The 19092-nt window shown below is 44.3% G+C and overlaps 1 protein-coding gene across 1 annotated transcript in view; it reads right to left on the reverse strand.

Moving 5' to 3' along the window:
- The window catches only part of LIME1 (Lck interacting transmembrane adaptor 1), a 41007-nt gene that overhangs the window by 8162 nt on the left and 13753 nt on the right, over positions 1 to 19092 (reverse strand). The window contains exons 4-6 of the mRNA XM_082271543.1: positions 17363 to 17423; positions 11144 to 11231; positions 6505 to 6836 (exon numbers count right to left, since the gene is read on the reverse strand). Of these exons, the coding sequence (XP_082127669.1) occupies positions 6505 to 6836; positions 11144 to 11231; positions 17363 to 17423 (481 nt within the window). The remainder of the gene's footprint in view (positions 1 to 6504; positions 6837 to 11143; positions 11232 to 17362; positions 17424 to 19092) is intronic.

A 19092-nucleotide genomic window follows, 5' to 3' on the forward strand; every position in this document is an offset into this window, starting at 1 on the left:
AGTTCTCCTGTCTTCCTTGTTGTAAAAAAAAAAACCTCCAGATCATATTTCTTGGGAAGAGGGGTCAAGAGACCCTGCTGAGTGTACATCCCCACCATGTTGGGGACTTTCATACTGGTTGCTGGTCCTTGATCTATGTCTATTCCTCCTTCTGCCCCTCTCACGATTGCTGCCCCGTTATTTGACGACGTAGCTGGGTTCTGTTCATTCAATGTTTATTCATGCCTAAAAATCGAAGGTTGTGGATGGACAGTGAAATTCATCTTCCAGTTCATAATTTTTCCTTTTTTATGTGTCTCCTTGTTTATTGTGGCTTCGTCCCCTTCCTCTACCTCTCAATCTATTTGAAGTTCTTCTGAACGTGCCCATAGACTGTTTCAGACGGACTGCTCTCCTCATAGCTTTGATAGCCCTTCCAATAGGAACTGGAATATCCCCAATTCTGAAAGGTACCCCATTTATATGCCAGATTGGTTGCATATGCCATCAGATCCCTCTCTAATTTTTGTTTTTCGTATTTGATATATCCCCATTTAGTTTCTCAATGGACTGACATATTTATTTTTCTTTGAATATTTCTTGGGGTTTCCGTCTATGAGGTTTTAAAAAAAAATTCAAGGCCGTTTGTAAATCCTGATTTATCTGCACCATTTGTTTTTCATAATAACCCATCAGCAGTACTACCATGTTATGGTGCACTGCTGTAGGTTATCGTCCTATCTTCTTATAGTCTGGGTCAGCCTCCTTAATTCGTGGGAAAATCTGGACCCTTAGCCTTTTTTGGATATATTTGCTCATCTAGATATTTTCTATATTCCAACAGGTCCTCTACTTTCTCTCATACAGGTCTTTCAGCTTGTATAAAGACCGTAAATGTTCCTTATCCTGTATGATGTTACTTGTATCTGTACTTTCCTCTAATTGTATTGTATTTTACTCACCATTTCCTCACAAAACCGCGGAGCCATCTCAAAAGGGAAAAAATAAAAATAAAAAATAAAAATGAACAGACTCACTACACATTTTAATCCTCCTAGTATGTAAGCAAAAATATCCTCATGTCATGATGCTGCATGCATGCGCAGTCGGCGGGTTTTCGTCCATTTTTTGCCTTTATAAACAGGAAGTGAGACAGACAGCCTCTTAACCACTTAAGCCCCGGAGGATTTGGCTGCTAAAAGACCAGGGGTTTTTTTGCGATTTTTTCCTGCGTGACTTTGACGGACAATTGCGCGGTCGTGCGACGCTGTACCTAAACGAATTTCACGTCCTTTTTTTCCCACAAACAGAGCTTTCTTTTGGTGGTATTTGATCACCTGTGCGATTTTTTGATCATGCGCTATAAACAAAAAAAGAGCATAATTTTTTCAAAAATAACAATATTTTTCACATTTTTTTATATGAAATTCCCCAAAAAAATTTAAAAATCTAAATTTTTTAACATTTTCGGCCAAATTGTTTTACGCTACATATGTTTGGTAAAAAAAAAAATCGCGTATTTTGATTGGTTTGCGCAAAAGTTATCGCGTTTACTAACAAAGGGAAAGATTTTTGTCATTTTTGGTGTTTTTTTTTTAACGAGTAATGGCGGCGATCTGCGATTTTTTTTGCGGTACTGCGACATTGCGGCGGACAGATCGGACCCTTGACTGACATTTTTGACACTTTTGGGGGTACCAGTGACATTACTGCAGTAATCAGTGCTATACATATGCACTGTTACTGCAAAAATGACACTGGCAGGGAAGGGGTTAACTTTATTGGACAGGGAGGGGTTAAGTGTGTCCTAGGGGCGTGTTTCTAACTGTGCAGGGACATTGCTATTGGTGTAAAAACAAAGATCAACAGTTCTACATAGTAGAACTGTCTGATCTTCATTTTTACACCAGGGAGAATGACGGGCGGCTTGTTTACATAAGCCGCTCCGCCTTTCTCCCTTCACAGGAGCAATCGTAGTGTGACCGGCGGACATCGAGTCCGCCGGACACACGCACTGACTTGTCTGTGAACGAGCCGCGGCGGGCGCGCGCCCGCCCGCAGTAGGCTCGCAAGTCAGTGACAGGCGAGTGACGTATCCATACGTCACTCTGCCTGGCCGGGGCTGACCGCAGCAGTACATAGTCGTGCGGCGGTCGGCAACCGGTTAAGCAGCCGGTTGAACCGGCGAAACCATTCAGGCAAGGCATGGAATAGCAACCTGGCTACAAAGGACAGAGAGAAGGCAAAGGTGCTAAATAAATTCTTATCCTCAGTAATCACAAAATAATTGGGGGGCTACAGTAACCAGGAAGCACCCTCATGGTTAACAGAAGACAGACTCAGAACTAGACTTGAAAAACGTAACATAAATAAGTCACCGGGACCAAATGGCCTACACCCCAGGGTCCTTAAAGAACTTAGCCAGGTGATAGCCAGACCATTGTTTCTAATTTTTATGGAGTCTACTAACGGAAATGGTTCCAGCTGGTAGGAAAAAAGCTAACATGTTACCAATATTTAAAAATGACCGAGATATATCCCTGGAAATTACAGGCCGGTTAGCCTAACATCAATAGTCTGTAAGATATTGGAGGGGATGATAAGGGATTATATAAAAGACTTTAGTAATGAAAACGGTATCATTAGAAATCAGCATGGATTCATGAAAAATCGCTCTTGCCAGACCAATCTACTAACCTATGAAGAAGTAAGCTGACATCTAGATAAAGGAAGGCCTGTGGATGTGGTGTATCTGGATTTTGCAAAGGCATTTATTACAGTTCCCCACAAACGTTTACTGTACAAACTAAGGTAAGTAGGTATGGACCACAGAGTGAGTACATGGATCAAAAGCTGGCTTCAGGGGCGAGTCCGTAGGGTGGTGATAAACAGGGAGTACTCGGAATGGTCTGGTGTGGAAAGTGGGGTCCCCCAAGCATCTGTCCTGGGACCAATCCTATTTAATTTATACAATGACCTAGAGAATGGGAAAAACAGCACAATCTCCATATTTCCGGACAATACTAAATTAGGCAGGGAAATAATTTCTAGGCAGGATGTGAAAATCTTACAAGACCTGAATAAAATACATGGCAAATGAGGTTTAATGTTAAAAAATGTAAGGTAATGCATTTGGGTGCCCGAAATACGAATGCAAGTTACTCACTAGGGGGCAGAGCCTTTGAGAGAATCTATGATGGAAAAGGACCTGGGGGTCCTAGCAGATGACAAGCTCAGCAATGGAATGCAATGTCAAGCTGCTACAAGCAAAGCCAACAGAATATTGGTATTAAAACGGGGATCCACTCCAGAGATAAAACGATAATTCTCCCACTTTACAAGACTCTGGTCTGGCCGCATCTGGATTATGCCATCCAGTTCTGGGCACCGGTCCTCAGGAAGGATGTGCTGGAACTGGAGAGAGTCCAGAGAAGGGCAACAAAGCTAATTAAGGGAATGGAGGATCTCAGCTATGAGGAAAGACTGCAAGCATTGAACTATTTTTCTCTCTGGAGAAGAGACGCTTGAGAGGGGATATGATATCAATGTACAAATACCGTACTGGTGACCCTAGCATAGGGAACAAACTATTCAGTGAAAGGGAATATAATACGTAACTGTACGTGATCCAGCACTGCAGGGCCGCCCTGCGGCAGTACATTTGCTTACTGGGCACATATACCCCCCTCCTGCCCAGGCCAATTTTCAGCTTTCAGCTCTGTCACTCTTTGAATGGTCATGCTACACTGTACCCATATGAAATTTTTAGCATTTTTTTCACACAAATAGAGCTTTCTTTTGGTGGTATTTAATCACAGCTGTTTTTTTTATTTTTTGCTAAACAACAAAAAAAGACAGAAAATTATGAAAATGTTTTTCATAGTTTGTTATAACATTTTGCAAACCGGTAATTTTTGATGTGCGCTGAGGAGGCTGCACTAATAGGCACTGATGATGCGGCACTGATGGGTGGCACCAAAGGGCACTGAGAGGCGGCGCCGATAGGTGGCACTGGTTAGCAATACTGATGGGCACTGGTAGGTGGCACTGGTGGGCACTGGCGGTCACTGTGTGGGACCGATGACCCTTTTACAGAAGCTGGTAATTGGCTTATTTGTTCCTCCTCACGCTGTCACCTGATCACCTGGTAAAGGGAAGGGATCTGCCCTTTACTCCTGATCTGTGATCAGCCAAGTCCCAAGAACTCAGTGATCACAGAGCACGCCGCCTGCAGGTGGCATGTGGGCAGAGCGAGAATGGGAGGACATCCATGTATGCCCTTCCCCTCACAGGCACCAAGTGGTTGAAAAGTATAATTTTTTTTTTCTAAATAACAGACATGTCATCTTTGTGCAATAGAATAGCACAGAGGCTCCAATCCTCTGGAGTCGGTGCTCCTGGCTCCTCCTCTTTTCGATGTGCCACCATACGAAGCTGCTTCCTATTGCGGCACCGCTGCGAGCTTGATCTCGAGTCATGCTGCCTGCATCCACAGACACAAACAGCGCGGTTCGGCCTTACCCCCCGATCCCTCGTCACGAGATTTGAGTGACAGCAGTGAGAGCCAATAGTTCCCGCTGCCTGAGCAAAGCCTGTGAGTGAGGGGAGCCGCTAGAGATGGGCATATCGTTGGATCGAGTGAGGGCTCAGTTAAGTATAAGGGGGGTGAGGTGGAGATATTAATACCTAAACATTTTTTACCTTGATGCAGGGAATGCATTAAGACAAAAAATGTTTATGCTTTAGAACTACTTTAATAATATGTAAGTGGAGTTTTAAGTTTTAGAGCCGGTTCACACTGAGGCGACACGACTCTGCACTACTTCGGGAGGCCACTTGTCAGTCCCGTGCACCGCGACTTCGGCGCGACTTGCACGGACTTCATATAATAAATGTCTATGCAAGTCGCTCCGAGGTCGCCCCGAAATAGTACAGGACCCTTTTTCTAAGTTGGAGCAACTTGTGTCGCTCCTATTAGAGCGCGACTTGCCAGGCTGAGAAGTCGCGCTAATGTGAACCGGCTCTTAGACTGGACTGAAAGTGGAAATAAACTTATAGCATCAACTTCATTTTATTTTCTCTCTCCCCCTCCCTCTTATGCAAATCGTTAAAGAAAAAAAAATATGATTCTAGCTTTTACTTTTCAGGTCTTTGTTTATGCTGCTGGGATTACTACGTCACTGCTTTCCCAGCAGGCAGTGTGTTACTAGGCCACAACTGGGCGGAGCATCTGTGGGGAAGACCCCGGCGGGGCATATGGGCACATGCCAGAGCATTTTAAGTGGCATTGCAGAAGTAGGGCAGGGGAAGAACATTCATTTAGCGGTTTCGTTATGCTTTAGGATCTACTTTAACCACTTCTGGACTGGAAGATTTCCCCCCTTAATGACCAGGCCATATTTTGCGATTCAGCACTGCGTTACTTTAACGGACAATTGAGCGGTCGTGCGACGCTGTACCCTAATAAAATAGGTATCCTTTTTTTCCCACAAATAGAGCTTACTTTTCGTGGTATTTGTTCACCTGTGCGATTTTTACTTTTTGCGCTATAAACAAAAAAAGAGCGACAATTCTGAAAAAAAAAATATATATATATTTTTCACATTCTGCTATATAACATTTTCAAAAAAAAAAAAAAATCTAAATTTAACGTTAGGCCAATTTATTTTCTGCTACATATTTTTGGTAAAGAAAAAAAAAAAAAAAATCGCAATAACCATACTTTGATTGGTTTGCGCAAAAGTTATCGCATCTACTAACTATGGGAAAGATTTATGTCATTTTTATTTTATTTTTTTTACTAGTAATGGCAGCGATCTACAATTTTTAGCGGGACTGCGACATTGCGGCGGACAGATCGGACCCCTAACTGACATTTTTGACACTTTTGGGGGGAGCAGTGACTTTACTACAGTAATCAGTGCTATAAATATGCACTGTTACTGTAATAATGATACTGGCAGGGAAGGGGTTAACATTATGGGTGATCAAGGGGTTAAATGTGAGCCTAGGGGAGTGATTCTAACTGTGGGGGGGCGTGGCTTGTGAGATGACCATAGAGACATGTGTTTCTATATAGAAGGATCACAGGCGCTCTATGATCATTCCAGGGAGAAGAACGGTCAGCTGTGTTTATAACAGCTGACCGTTCTTCTCTCTCAGCGGGGAACGATCCCGCCTGTCTGCTGCATCGGCTTCCCCGCTGACGAGTGGGGGGGGGGGGGGGTCATGCGCTCGCCCCCTGGCCTCCTGCTTGCGATTGCCGTAAAGTCACGGCGATTCGCGTGGGAGCGGCTGCCTGCCGCAGTACATCTGCGGCGGGCGGTCGTAAATAGGTTAAGCTAGTTTACACAGGACGGCCTTTTTTAGTGCTCCTTGCGGCTGAGCAGAATAGTAGAGTAAGGGGAGTATGTGCAGTTATCTTTGCCCTGCAGGAGCAAAGCACAGGTTCATTTTAGGTTGACCATACACTTTACAATCTGACTGTACAATCCCCGTTAGACAAAGCATAATTGAACCTCATACCTCAAGGTCATCCGGCCTATGTGGAAGGATAGGTTCTTCCGAGGGTTTCTGTGTCTGCGTATTCTTCTCTTTCCTGGATTGTTGCACCCCCGTGTTCGGCCCCTTCTTCACCTTGCACACGACAGCGTATTCAGCCGTTACCTCATCGGCTTGAGGCTCACTTGGCGTGCTATCCATCTCTGCCCGGGAGCCCACACACTCGTACAGGGAGGTGTTTAGGGGCTCAGGAGTGTAGTTCAGGTTGGAGTAGGTGGCATCTTCTTCGTCGGTAGTGGCAGGGAGCTGCCAGTTTGGAGAGTGGTATAGAGGGTCCATGCTCACAGGCCGAAGCTCTGGTGGCACAAAGAAGAAAAGGATGTTAATGACTGGTCACATGATGCACACAGGATAATGGGCATAAATCTATACCAGAACTTACATATGGCATTGGTGTTTCAACCCATATGGAGGACAATTAAAAACATACAAAATGTGGCTTTGGTTCCTTTTGGCTGCCACTGCTGACTGCTTCTGAATATACTATTTAGCTGACTGTCATAAGGTATCTAGGGTTACACTGACCTAAAACAAACATTCTGCCTTTATTGGCTGCAAGCTCATTCCAGGTCAGTGCTGCCAAACTTTTTTATAGCCTTGGACGGGCAACACCGTAATATTTTACTGAGCAAGACCTATAAAAGAAGCCTATATATTCCTCTGAAAACACATTTCTTTTAAATATTTGACCTCCAGAAGATTTACCCCCAGGCCATTTTTTGCGATATGGCACTGTGTTACTTTAACTGACAATTGCGCAGTCGTGTGACGCTGTACCAAAATAAAATTTATGACCTTTTTTCTCACAAATAGAGCATTCTTTTGGTGGTATTTGATCACCTCTGCTTTTTTCTTTTTTGCGCTATAAAAAAAAAAAAATAAAAAGACTGACAATTTTGAAAAAATAACAATATTTTTTACTTTCTGCTATAAAATAAAAATTTTTTTAAAAAAAATCTAATTTCTTCATAGAGCATTTTGCTGTCTTACGTCTGGGCCACTTTTTGCAATTCAGCGCTGTACGACTTTAACTGACAATTGCGCAGTCATGCGACGCCGTACCCAAACGAAATTTACGTCCTTTTTTTCCCACAAACAGAGCTTTCTTTTGGTGGTGTTTGATCACCTGTGTGATTTTTACTTTTTGCGCTATAAACAAAAAAAGAGCGTTTATTTTGAAAAAATAACAATATTTTTAACATTTTTTTTATATGAAATTCCCCCCAAAAAAGATGTAAAAACCAATTTTTTTTAAATTTTTGGCCAATTTGTTTTCTGCTACCCATGTTTGGTAAAAAAAAAAAAAAATCGCAATAAGCGTATTTTGATTGGTTTGCGCAAAAGTTATTGCGTTTACTAAATAAGGGAAAGATTTTTGTCATTTTTGGTGTTTTTTTTTTAACGAGTAATGGCGGCGATCTGCGATTTTTTTTGCGGGACTGCGACATTGCGGCGGACAGATCGGACCCTTGACTGACATTTTTGACACTAATGTATGCCTGGTGCTTACTAACGTGTGGGGGGGGAGGTGACTGAGTGAGCCAGGGACAGATCGGATATTCAGCTATGCTGAACACTCCGATCTGTCACTCCCTGTCACTTAGGAGATCCGCCCGCTCTGTTTACACAGGCGGGCAGATCTCCAAACTGGATTCCCCGACGATCGGGGCGGGACAGAGCAGCGGCGATCGCCGCCGCTCCTCCCCTGGCCCGACTCCCGCTGTGAGCGCCGCCTACAGGGGGAGGGGTCTGGCGACGTAGGTCTACGTCGTCAGACCTACAAGAGCCACTTTGCTGCAGTAGCAGAAAAGTGGCTAGTGTTAAAGTGGTTAAAGCTGAGTTCCGGCCTCAAAATGGACTTTGGGCCATCCGCTTGGTGAGTGTCACCTGAAAAAGAAATGGCTAATCGCGATTTTTTTTTTTGGGTTTACTTACCTTGTCATTGAAGAAAATATACTCACCTTTCTTCCTCCCTCTGCGGCCGCGGCCCGCGCCGTCACTTCCTCCTTGCAGTGATTCCTGGGAGATGAACGTCATCGCTCCCAGAAATCAATGCACTGCAGCGGCCCCGCTCCTCACTTCCGGTGCAGGCGCGTCATTCCCTGCTAAACAGCTCTTGGGCAGGCCCAGAAGCTGTGGAGGGATGAGGCTTCTGCCCCAGAAGTGACGAGCGGGGCCAGTGCAGTGCATTGTGGGACCAAAGAGGATACGGAAGAGGACGCAGAAGAGGACGCGCTGGCTTCAGCTGCCCACACCCGAGATGGCCGCACTGGAGAAGTCATTTTCAAGGTAAGTATTTATTCTAAAAGCGAAGTGCGACCTGGGACAGTTCAGAGGCTATCCATTGTGGAATGTACTAGCCCTGACTGTCCCGGGGGTATTTTTATTAAAAAATAATTTCCGAGTCCGGAACTCCGCTTTAAGGCCAATATGTATTCGACTACATATTTATGGTAAAAAAAAAAAAAAACAATTACTGTAGTGTATATTGCTTGGTTTGCGCAAAAGTTACCGCGTCTACTAACTATGGGATATTTTGATTGATTTTTTATTCTTTACTTGTAATGGTGACGGTCAGCGACTTATAGTGGGACTGCGATATTGCAGCGGACATTCTGCCTGACACTTTCTTTTACCATGTTTTTATGGAAGATTATTGAAGATTTTCAAATAAAATACAAACATCCACATAGGACATCATCCATTTTCTCCCAATATAGGGATAAGTACATTGGTGCATGACTTAATATAGACTGACACCTTTTGGGGACCTGGCTGTGACACGAATACACTGATCAGTGCTAAAAAAAAAAAAAATATGTAATCACCCAAAATTTCAATCAGCACAATCCCCGTGAAAAAATCTCAAAAACACCAAGTGGTTGCTATCACTAAAAAATGCTTTCACAACGTTAAAGGAACATATACAAATTGAAAATAAATGCTGCGCTACAAGGTGTGTATCTAGGCACAAATTGTGATATTGTGATCCAATAATAAATTGCATACAATTGAAAAGAAAATCCTAATTGTCAGTAAATTCAAAATTCCATAAAATGTATTGACCACAATAATAACCACAATTATGGTCAATACATTTTTATAGAGAGTACTAGATTCTGTCATCGCTTTTCCACATATACCCGTTTCATATACCCGCCTATGTGGAGAGTCATCGGGGGTTTATTGAGCCAGTTGAAGGACGTAAGAGGGATAGAGGATAAAAACGCCAACAGCACGCCTGAATTATCTTATATGCCCAGAGGGGAACTACTGGTTTTGGACTCACTGGTGAAACAGGGGGTCAAAACATGAAGTGAGCGGCCAGATCACACTGGTAGAGGCGAGCACGAGCACTTTGATTGATATTTGCACTCTATGGGTGGATTGTGTTTTTGTACTTTTATATATCAATTCACATTCACGGACTACATTTTTGGTGATTTATGGAATTTTGAATTTACTGACAATTAGGAATTTGTTAAACAATTGTATGCGAGTATGCGATTATTATTCGATCGCAAAATAATACGTACTGTCACTGTATTAATGACACTGGCAAGAAAGGGTTTAACATCAGGGCCGATCAAAGGGTTAAATGTGTGCCTAGCCAGTGTTTATGTGTACTGTGCGAGGTGCTTGTACTAGGGAATAAGATTGCATTTTTTCCCTGCCGCCGGCGGTGCACATGCGCGACCCCTACCCAGAAGAGTCGCTAATACACCTAGATATCTCCCTATCTATCAGAGATGTATAGTAACTAAGTAGAACTACTTCACTACTGTACTTAAGTACGGAAAGGCGGTATCTGTACTTTCCTGGAGTAGAATTTTTTTCTCCTACTTCCACTTTTACTTCACTACATTTTTTCAATGATTTCAATACTTCTACTCTGATGGGTTTTTTTTGTGCTGCATAGTTACTCGTTACTATTATAACAATTACCACTGCCAGAACAGTAGATGGCAGGTTTCATGAAGCTCAAAACATGTGTATTATCAGCGCATACGAAAATAAAAGCTACTGTATGTATAAATAAAAGCTGCATTTGAAATAATAAAAAACAATATGATGTTCAAACTTTTGACTTCTTTCTTTAATAACTACATAACACAGTACTTGTACTTTTACTTTCAGTACTTGAGTAGCAAAATTTTTTAAAAAACTACTTGCAATACTTAAGTACAAAAAATGTTGAATACTTTAGTACTTCTACTCAAGTCACTTTTTGATTGAGCACTTCCACTTCTACTCAAGTCACTTTTTGACTGCATGGGATCTATTCCATACAAATTACTTAGTACCACAAATGTTACTTATATATATATATATACAGAATATACAGAATATACACTTGTGGTTAAAGCGAACTGATCAAGATGACAATATGATGGGAAAGTGAAGAAATCGTAACAAAAAGCTGATAAACAACTAAAGTTAACACTGCTGGACACAGCTTTGCTCTGCATGATCAACAAAATAAATACCAAAGGGCCACAGGATGGGCACGAAGGATCTGCTTTCAAACAAAGGCCTGGTTCTGGACATGACATCACCTGGGAAAAGAGGACCTATAAATAAATACAAGTAAATGTGAACTTACGGTGGTCTTCAAAACGTGGCTTTTTGATTTCATGGAGTTTGGTGTCGGATTTGCTGAGAGATCTAAGCTGGGTTTGACGCAGCAGGGTCTACAAAATGACACAGACCGTCAAAGACAAAAAATGAGTACAAAAAAAACAACAAATTATATAGTATAGTATAACATTAAGGGTCCTTTCACGCGGGCGTTCAGTTTTTTTCATTCGTTCAGTCACTTTTTTAGGGTCCGTTCCGTATGTCCGTTTTTCATCCATCCGTTTGCGAATGTATGTCTCTGGGCTAGCGGACGTTAGCGGATGACATCCGCTGACATTCGTTTTTGCGTCCGTTCAGCTTTCTAAACGGAAGAAAAATAGGGTTCTCTTCCATCTCAAAAAACGGAACTGAACGGAACGGACGCAAAACGGATGTCAGCTAACGTCCCCTAGCCCATAGACAGACATACATTATGTCCGTTTTTCATCTGCAAACGAATGGATGAAAAACGGACATACGGAACGCCCGTGTGAAAGGACCCTTAAGCACAAAGGTCAATGACAGAATGAAAGAAAACCGATCGCTGTTTAGTTTTCACAATCGGACTATGCTTGAGAAGGAATCTTTGAAAAGAATTCTTTTATGTCTTTTATTTTAGCTTGCATAGAGTAGGGAAGGGCTATAACACCCGTCTGGCTTTAAATGACTTCTCTGCTGGTAAGATTTACCATATATAAGAGAAGAGTGTATAGGCACACAATATTAGCAGTCTAAACAGTCACTTGTGAGAATTGTAAAACAATTATACAAAGATTCAAATTAATTTTTAGATGAAAGTCTTGCTGCTTTAAAGGCCTTGCTCAGATGGGACCATTCTGCCCCCAGCTGCATGCATGCTGGCTATGGAAGTGAATGCAGACACAGCGGCTACACAGCCATATGTCAAAATATGACAGTTGTACAAGAGCAGGTACACAGCCCTAAATGTGATTAATGACTCTAAACCAAGAGTCCACCCTACGCTTAGGCTTAGGTCTATGAAAACGCCCACTGGGAGGGGCGAAACGCGTCGACGAAGTTCCACTTTTCACAGCAATCTCAACGTCACTTCCGGGGCGGTAGAATGCACGCCGCTTTCCCTGCATGGTACACTAACTGCAATACAGCTAGTCGTCCTACCTGCCTCTAGGAGCACTTTATATACTGATTTGATGAGCCTATGAATTTCTACAATATTGTAAGTGTACAAAAAAGAGGGGTTCCCCTAAGTGGGACTTTTAAGGCACAGAAAGATATAATTAATTATATCTTTCTGTGCCTTAAAAGTCCCACTTAGGGGAACCCCTCTTTTTTGTACTGTTTTAGGGATGTGGCACATTTGAACACTGGTCATATACACCCCTTTTCATATTGTAAGTGTACATCTATACGTTTACTTATTTATTTGTTTAATATGTTTTTATTTATTTAAATAAGAAAAAAACTCAAAACATACAATAGTGCCGGTTCACATTTGTGCGATGTGGGAACGCTGTGAATATACAGTGTGTTCCCGCATCGCATCCGCACCCCTGGCAGTTCACACTGCCATATGCGATACGCTGGGGGTGTCAATTAAAAGTTAACGACACCCCCAGATCAGATCGCATATCGCAGTGCGATCTGCAAGTTCGCACAGAATCAGATCACACTAGTGTGAACCACCATGCGATCCGATTCTGCTGCGGACCAAAAAAAAGGGTCCTGTGCGAGTTAGGTGCGATTGCGGTGCGAATTTAGCCATACAAATTGTATGGCTGAATTTGCACCGCACAGAGATCGCATGTCATTTTAGGAGCAGTTCGCTCCGAATCACGTGCAATCTCTGTGATCGCACAAATGTGAACCGGCACCAAGTCTGTGGCACATTAGGTCAAAAATATAAACAACACAGTATTGAGCATATGCTCTAACAGCTTCCAAATACGGTTAATAATTCTTCCAAAAACAAAAATACAGAATCCCAATATGTCACCTAATAATTCATTAACCGCTTGCCGACTGCTCACAGTATATTTACTGCGGCAGTCAGCCCCTCACAGGCAGAGTGACGTAGGTCTACGTCGCTCGCCTGTGAGGCTCTGGGGAGCGAGCCCGCTCCCGCGCGGTCACGGACCCCCCCGCGCGTGTGACCAGCGGACCCGATGTCCGCCAGTCACTCGGCGATCGTCGGGTAAACAAGCCACCTGTCATTCTCCTCGCTGTAAAAACACTGATCACATGGATCTACTATGTAGATCCATGTGATCAGTGTCCTTACAGCTCAAGCCACAGCCAATCACAGTAGAAAGCACGCCCCTAGGGACACACACAGCCCCTCCCTCCCAAATAAAGTTAACCCCTTCACTACCAGTGTATTTTTACAGTAACAGTGCATATGTATAGCACTGATTACTGTAGAAATGTCACTGGTAACCCCAAAAGTGTCAAAAATGTCAGTCAAGGGTCCGATCTGTCTGCCCCAATGTCGCAGTACCGCAAAAAAAAAATCGCAGATCGACGCCATTACACGTTAAAAAAAAAAACACCAAAAATGACAGAAATCTTTCCCTTTGTTAGTAAACGCGATAACTTTTGCGCAAACCAATCAAAATACGCTTTTTGCGATTTTTTTTTACCAAACATAGGTAGCAGAAAACAAATTGGCCGAAAATTTAAAAAAATGTTGATTTTTACATTTTTTTTGGGGGGAATTTCATATAAAAAAATGTGAAAAATATTGTTATTTTTGCAAAATGTACGCTCTTTTTTTGTTTATAGCGCAAAAAGTAAAAATCGCACGGGTGATCAAATACCACCAAAAGAAAGCTCTGTTTGTGGGAAAAAAAGGACGCCAAATTCGTTTAGATACAGTGTCGCACGACCGCGCAATTGTCTGTTAAAGTCACGCAGTGCCGAATCGCAAAATACCCCCTGGTCGTTTAGCAGGAAAATCCTCCGGGGCTTAAGTGGTTAAATAAGAAAATAAAGAAAGATAAAGAAAAGAAAAAAAAGAGGAAAGAAGAAAGTCTTGCTGGCAATGGATGGCGGGTCCTTTAAGTGTTTACTTTTAAAAAATAAATCCATTGGAATGTTTTACACTATCTGGGATCCTTTCTTCTTATATCGAGCTTTGGAGATTCAAGAATACCATAAGGGGCCCCATCCACACTTACTTACCAGTACCAAGCCTGTTAGAACCCTACGCAGTACTGCCTAGGGGTCCACATCTTCTGGTAAGTGGACCCACTTCGGGGGGGATGTGAACACAGGAGTCACAGTTCACATGAATCACCTGGATGTTTTCAGCTTTGAGCACTAATCACGTGCTTTCACTGGACACTTGCTTATTCATCATTTGAAAAAAACTGAATTTTTGTAAAATCTTACCTGTAAAATTCCTTTCTCTGAGTCCTCCGACAGTCGCCGCCCCCGCCCCTCTTTTGGGGTTGTTTTCTTATTACCTACTGCTATGCTACCAAACTGAGTTGGGAGTGGTGATGCAGGGGGGGGGGTATTGACCAGTGGGACAGCCCCCATGGGTGTGTATATGCAAATGCATTTGTTCTTTTGACTAAGGCAGGCCATAGACGATTCGAATTACGTACGATTTATCGTTCGATAAACGAAAGCGGCACTTGTGCACATCATCGAGTGTACCATCAATGTGAGCCGAAAATCGTAAAACAAAACACTATTTTTTGTGCCTTTTAACCACATCTCTACCAGACACACTCCCTACTGTTCTGTGTTTTGTTAGGCGAAATCATACAACTCCCCCACTAATTATACGAAATTCGGCCGATTTTCGCAAAAAAACCCAACATGTTGGATATGTGAATTTTTGCTGTCGTACGAAAATCGAACGTTTTACATACCACACTAACGATACGAAAATCGTTCGATAACACTGCCATTTACGATTTTCGAACGAAATTCGAATCGTCTATGGCCTGCCTTAGTCTTATGCCTAGCTACTCCTGCGGAGCGGAAGTCAATACCCAATAGTGATGACTTAGAGGAGGCGGTGACTGTCGGAGGACGTAAGAGAAAAAAAAAATTTCTGATCGGTTTGATTTTTTTTTATATATAGTTTTTTGGCACTGGGACTTTATATATTCACTCATCCACCAGAATAAGACAGGTATTTCTGGATTGTTTATTAATTATACATTTTATTTAGTCACATAAAATATTATGGATATGCACTGTCTATAGCGCTGTGTTGTAGCTGTTTATACACGACCCTAAATGCACTGTTCTGGGGACAACAGTCTAAAGCTGGTCATACAAGGCTAGCTTTTTCTCTTTTTTCATTCAGCCAGGGGGTTGAACGAACCAAAAATAAAATGAGCAGATTCCTCGGCCCTCCCTCTATGCCAACGTGCATCTGATTCTATGCCTGGTATGGTCAGGAAGTGAAAGGGGGCCTGGCAGGATCACTAGGTATTGGCTGCTCATTATAAAACTTAAGTGCCGGTTCACACGCCTGACAAGTAGCGGACCGTGCTGTGCAATGGAACCGTTCTAATAGGAGCGACTCAAGTTGTTCCAACTTAGAAAAAGGTTCCTGCACCTTTTTTTTTTTGCAAAGTCAGAGCGACTTGCATTATGTGAAGTCGTTGCAAGCCGCGCCGAAGTCGCGGTGCACGGGCGACTACATTAGGATCAGTGTGAACCGACAGGCTAAGTTTACCTTCTAAAAAAAATAATACGTACATATGTTTTTGCAAGCAATAAAAATGCATTTCTTTATTTTTTATTTTTATTTTTTATTTTTTTCAAGCGCCTGCAAAAGCATTGCATTTGCGATCAGTCCTTGTGGAAGATGATGTCGGCATCTCTGAGTCTCCAGTCTACTTTCCTATGAGCTCTTTCACACGGTCCGCTCCGTAGGCGGATCCGTGTTGCTCAGCGGGGATCGATCCGCGATCCCCGCTGAGCCGGGTGGATGACAGCTCCGTCTCCGCTTGCAGTGCGGTGAGGGAGGTGTCTCAGCCCCCGCTGCCCTCTATGGGGGATCGGATGAGAGCGGACTGCTTGTCTGCTCTCATCAGATCCGATCCGCTCCGATTACTGAACGGATGGAAAAATAGGGTTTCCATCCGTCCAGATTTCAAGCACAGGATCGGATGCGGATGGCAGCGGGTGTCAGCGGAGGTGTCTCCGCTGACACCCGCTGCCCCATAGAGCTGCATGGAGGATCCGATCAGATCCGCCTAAAAAACTGACAGGCGGATCTGATCGGATCACCCGTGTGAAAGAGGCCTATCTCTGTTATAACTTGTGAGTGCTACGAGTCGTGTTGTCTTCCCTCCAGGTCTGTTGTGTATGGTTGGACTTCTGTTACTGCACCTGAACTTCGTGCGTTTTCCTCCTGCTACATCACCCTGCACCTATCCACACTTTTGTTCTGGTGACAACGCTAAAGTTTAAGCTCTCTCATTACCAGGGTCAGACTGGCAACTTTTGTCCCAGGGGGCAAGTACAACCCAGAGGCCCATGGTGCAGCGATTGGGTCCCCCTCCCACTTTCCTCACCCCCACCCACTCTCCCAATCCTCCCCCGACCCCTATTCCAAGCTGAAGCCCTGCTCCAGATACTCCCTACTTACCGGCTGAATCCAGGTTCCTGACGTGGCCAGCAGGGGGCGGTTGGGGGGAGCTGGGACAGCTCATTTGGGGCTGGCCGCGGCAGAAGAGTCTCCAGTGGGGCATGGAACCAGCCTCTGCTCAGACAAAGTTTACACCATCCATGCTGGGTGGGGGGGGGGCGGGAGGCCTGCACTCCATCATGATCTTTAACCCGCACTCAGTAGGTCAGCGGCAGGGACTTTTTACTTCTCTTCACCAGGAATTCTTTAGGCATGACTGTGGCAGAAGTGGTGCAGCCTTTTTTTTTACGGGGCATCAGAGCAGCAAGGGGGGCAATTGCCCCCCCTGCCCCCTGGCCCAGTCCTCCCCTGCTCACTACTTCCTGTCTTACTGACAGTAGTCACCAGGACAATTAAAGAAGGTTATTTCCCTAGCAGGGGGAACTTACTGCCCATATACTTTAAATAATCACATATGTGCAGGCTTACAAATGGAAAACAAATGTGTGTGTGGAGATGGGCTTAAGCTGAATAAGGGGAGAAAAAAAAAAAAAAAAACACCTCTTCATAGGCAAGCCTACAGAATTACAATAATAATAACAACACTTATTCTTCAGTACTATAAAAATTTACCACATCCACAAGGGCCACCCCATTGGGATGGACATTCCTTATTCTCTTCCTTCTCTTCCTCCTAAACAGGGACAAAGATATCAGATATCAACATCACCTTCCAAGACCGAATCCACATCTACCTTTAACCTTTTCCCATAAAATCAATATTTCAGTAAACAGACTTTTTAATAACCTGCATTAATACATTTCTGACATGTCACAAAATATAGCAACAGTATCATTATTCAAAAAACACCCCTCATTTTACCAATGAACGCACTTCCTGTCCTAGGGTGACACCTTTGCTGCTCAATGGATACAATACAGCGAGTGAGCATTGTCCCCCTAGGACAGGATGTGTGTTACTGGCAGGATCAGTACGTGATAAAAGGAAAAGGCCTACATAAAAATAATAATGCAGTCACCACTGACTAGTAAGCTTCAAAATACTCATTTTTTGTTCTTGGGTTTAGATACACCTTAAAGCCCAACTCCAACCCAATTTTGTTCATTCATTTTGAACAGAGAAAGTAGAAAAGGGTTGGAGCCTCTGTAATGTTTGTGTCCCATCAGTGATACTGACTTCATGTCTGTACAGAGGACACAAAAAAAAAAAAGAAAAAACACATTTAAAGTGTTCCTAAACCCAGGAGCCTGCAGTCACTGTATCTGGTCTCCCACTGTACTCAGAACATGGAAATGCAACTATTTTATTACCGTATATACTCGAGTTTAAGCCGACTTCTTTAGCACATTTTTATGCTGAAAAGCCCCCCTCGGCTTATACTCGAGTGAGGGTCCCACTTACCTGTTCTTCCTGGGGCTGACCAAACATCAGCGGCGGCCGGCCTGACATGTACACTGCACATGTGCCGCCACCGCTCGGGAAAGCCCGTATGCACTCGGCCATTCTCGGGCAGACAAAGCATGCGCAATGACGTGTGGCGCCATTTTTAAATGCAAGGTGCCTCGGGGATGGGTAAGTAGGACCCCTGCGCAGCCTCTGCATATCCTGCACCATGCCCTCAGCCTTGCATCATGCCCGCAGCCCTGCATCTCCTGCACCATGCCCGCAGCCCCCTGCATCTCCTGCACCATGCCCGCAGCCCCCTGCATCTCCTGCACCATGCCCGCAGCCCCCTGCATCTCCTGCACCATGGCCGCAGCCCCCTGCATCTCCTGCACCATGGCCGCAGCCCCCTGCATCTCCTGCACCATGGCCGCAGCCCCCTGCATCTCCTGCACCATGGCCGCAGTCTCTGCACCATGTCCGCAGCCTCTGCATCTTCTGCACCATATCTGCAGCCCCCTGCATCTCCTGCACCATGGCCGCAGCCCCCTGCATCTCCTGCACCATGGCCGCAGCCCCTGCATCTCCTGCACCATGTCCGCAACCTCTGCATCTTCTGCACCATATCCGCAGCCTCTGCATCTCCTGCACCATGCCCACAGCCCTGCATCTCCTGCACCATGCCCGCAGCCTCTGCATCTCCTGCACCATGCCCGCAGCCCCCGCATCTCCTACACCATGGCCGCAGCCCCTGCATCTCCTGCACCATGTCCGCAGCCCCTGCATCTCCTGCACCATGTCCGCAACCTCTGCATCTCCTGCACCATGCCCACAGCCCCCGCATCTCCTACACCATGCCCACAGCCCCCGCATCTCCTACACCATGCCCTCAGCCCCCGCATCTCCTGCACCATGCCCGCAGCCCCTGCATCTCCTGCACCATGCCCGCAGCCCCTGC

This window comes from Pelophylax lessonae (genome assembly GCF_965119305.1).
Source record: "Pelophylax lessonae genome assembly, chromosome: 11".
Taxonomy (NCBI): domain Eukaryota; kingdom Metazoa; phylum Chordata; class Amphibia; order Anura; family Ranidae; genus Pelophylax; species Pelophylax lessonae.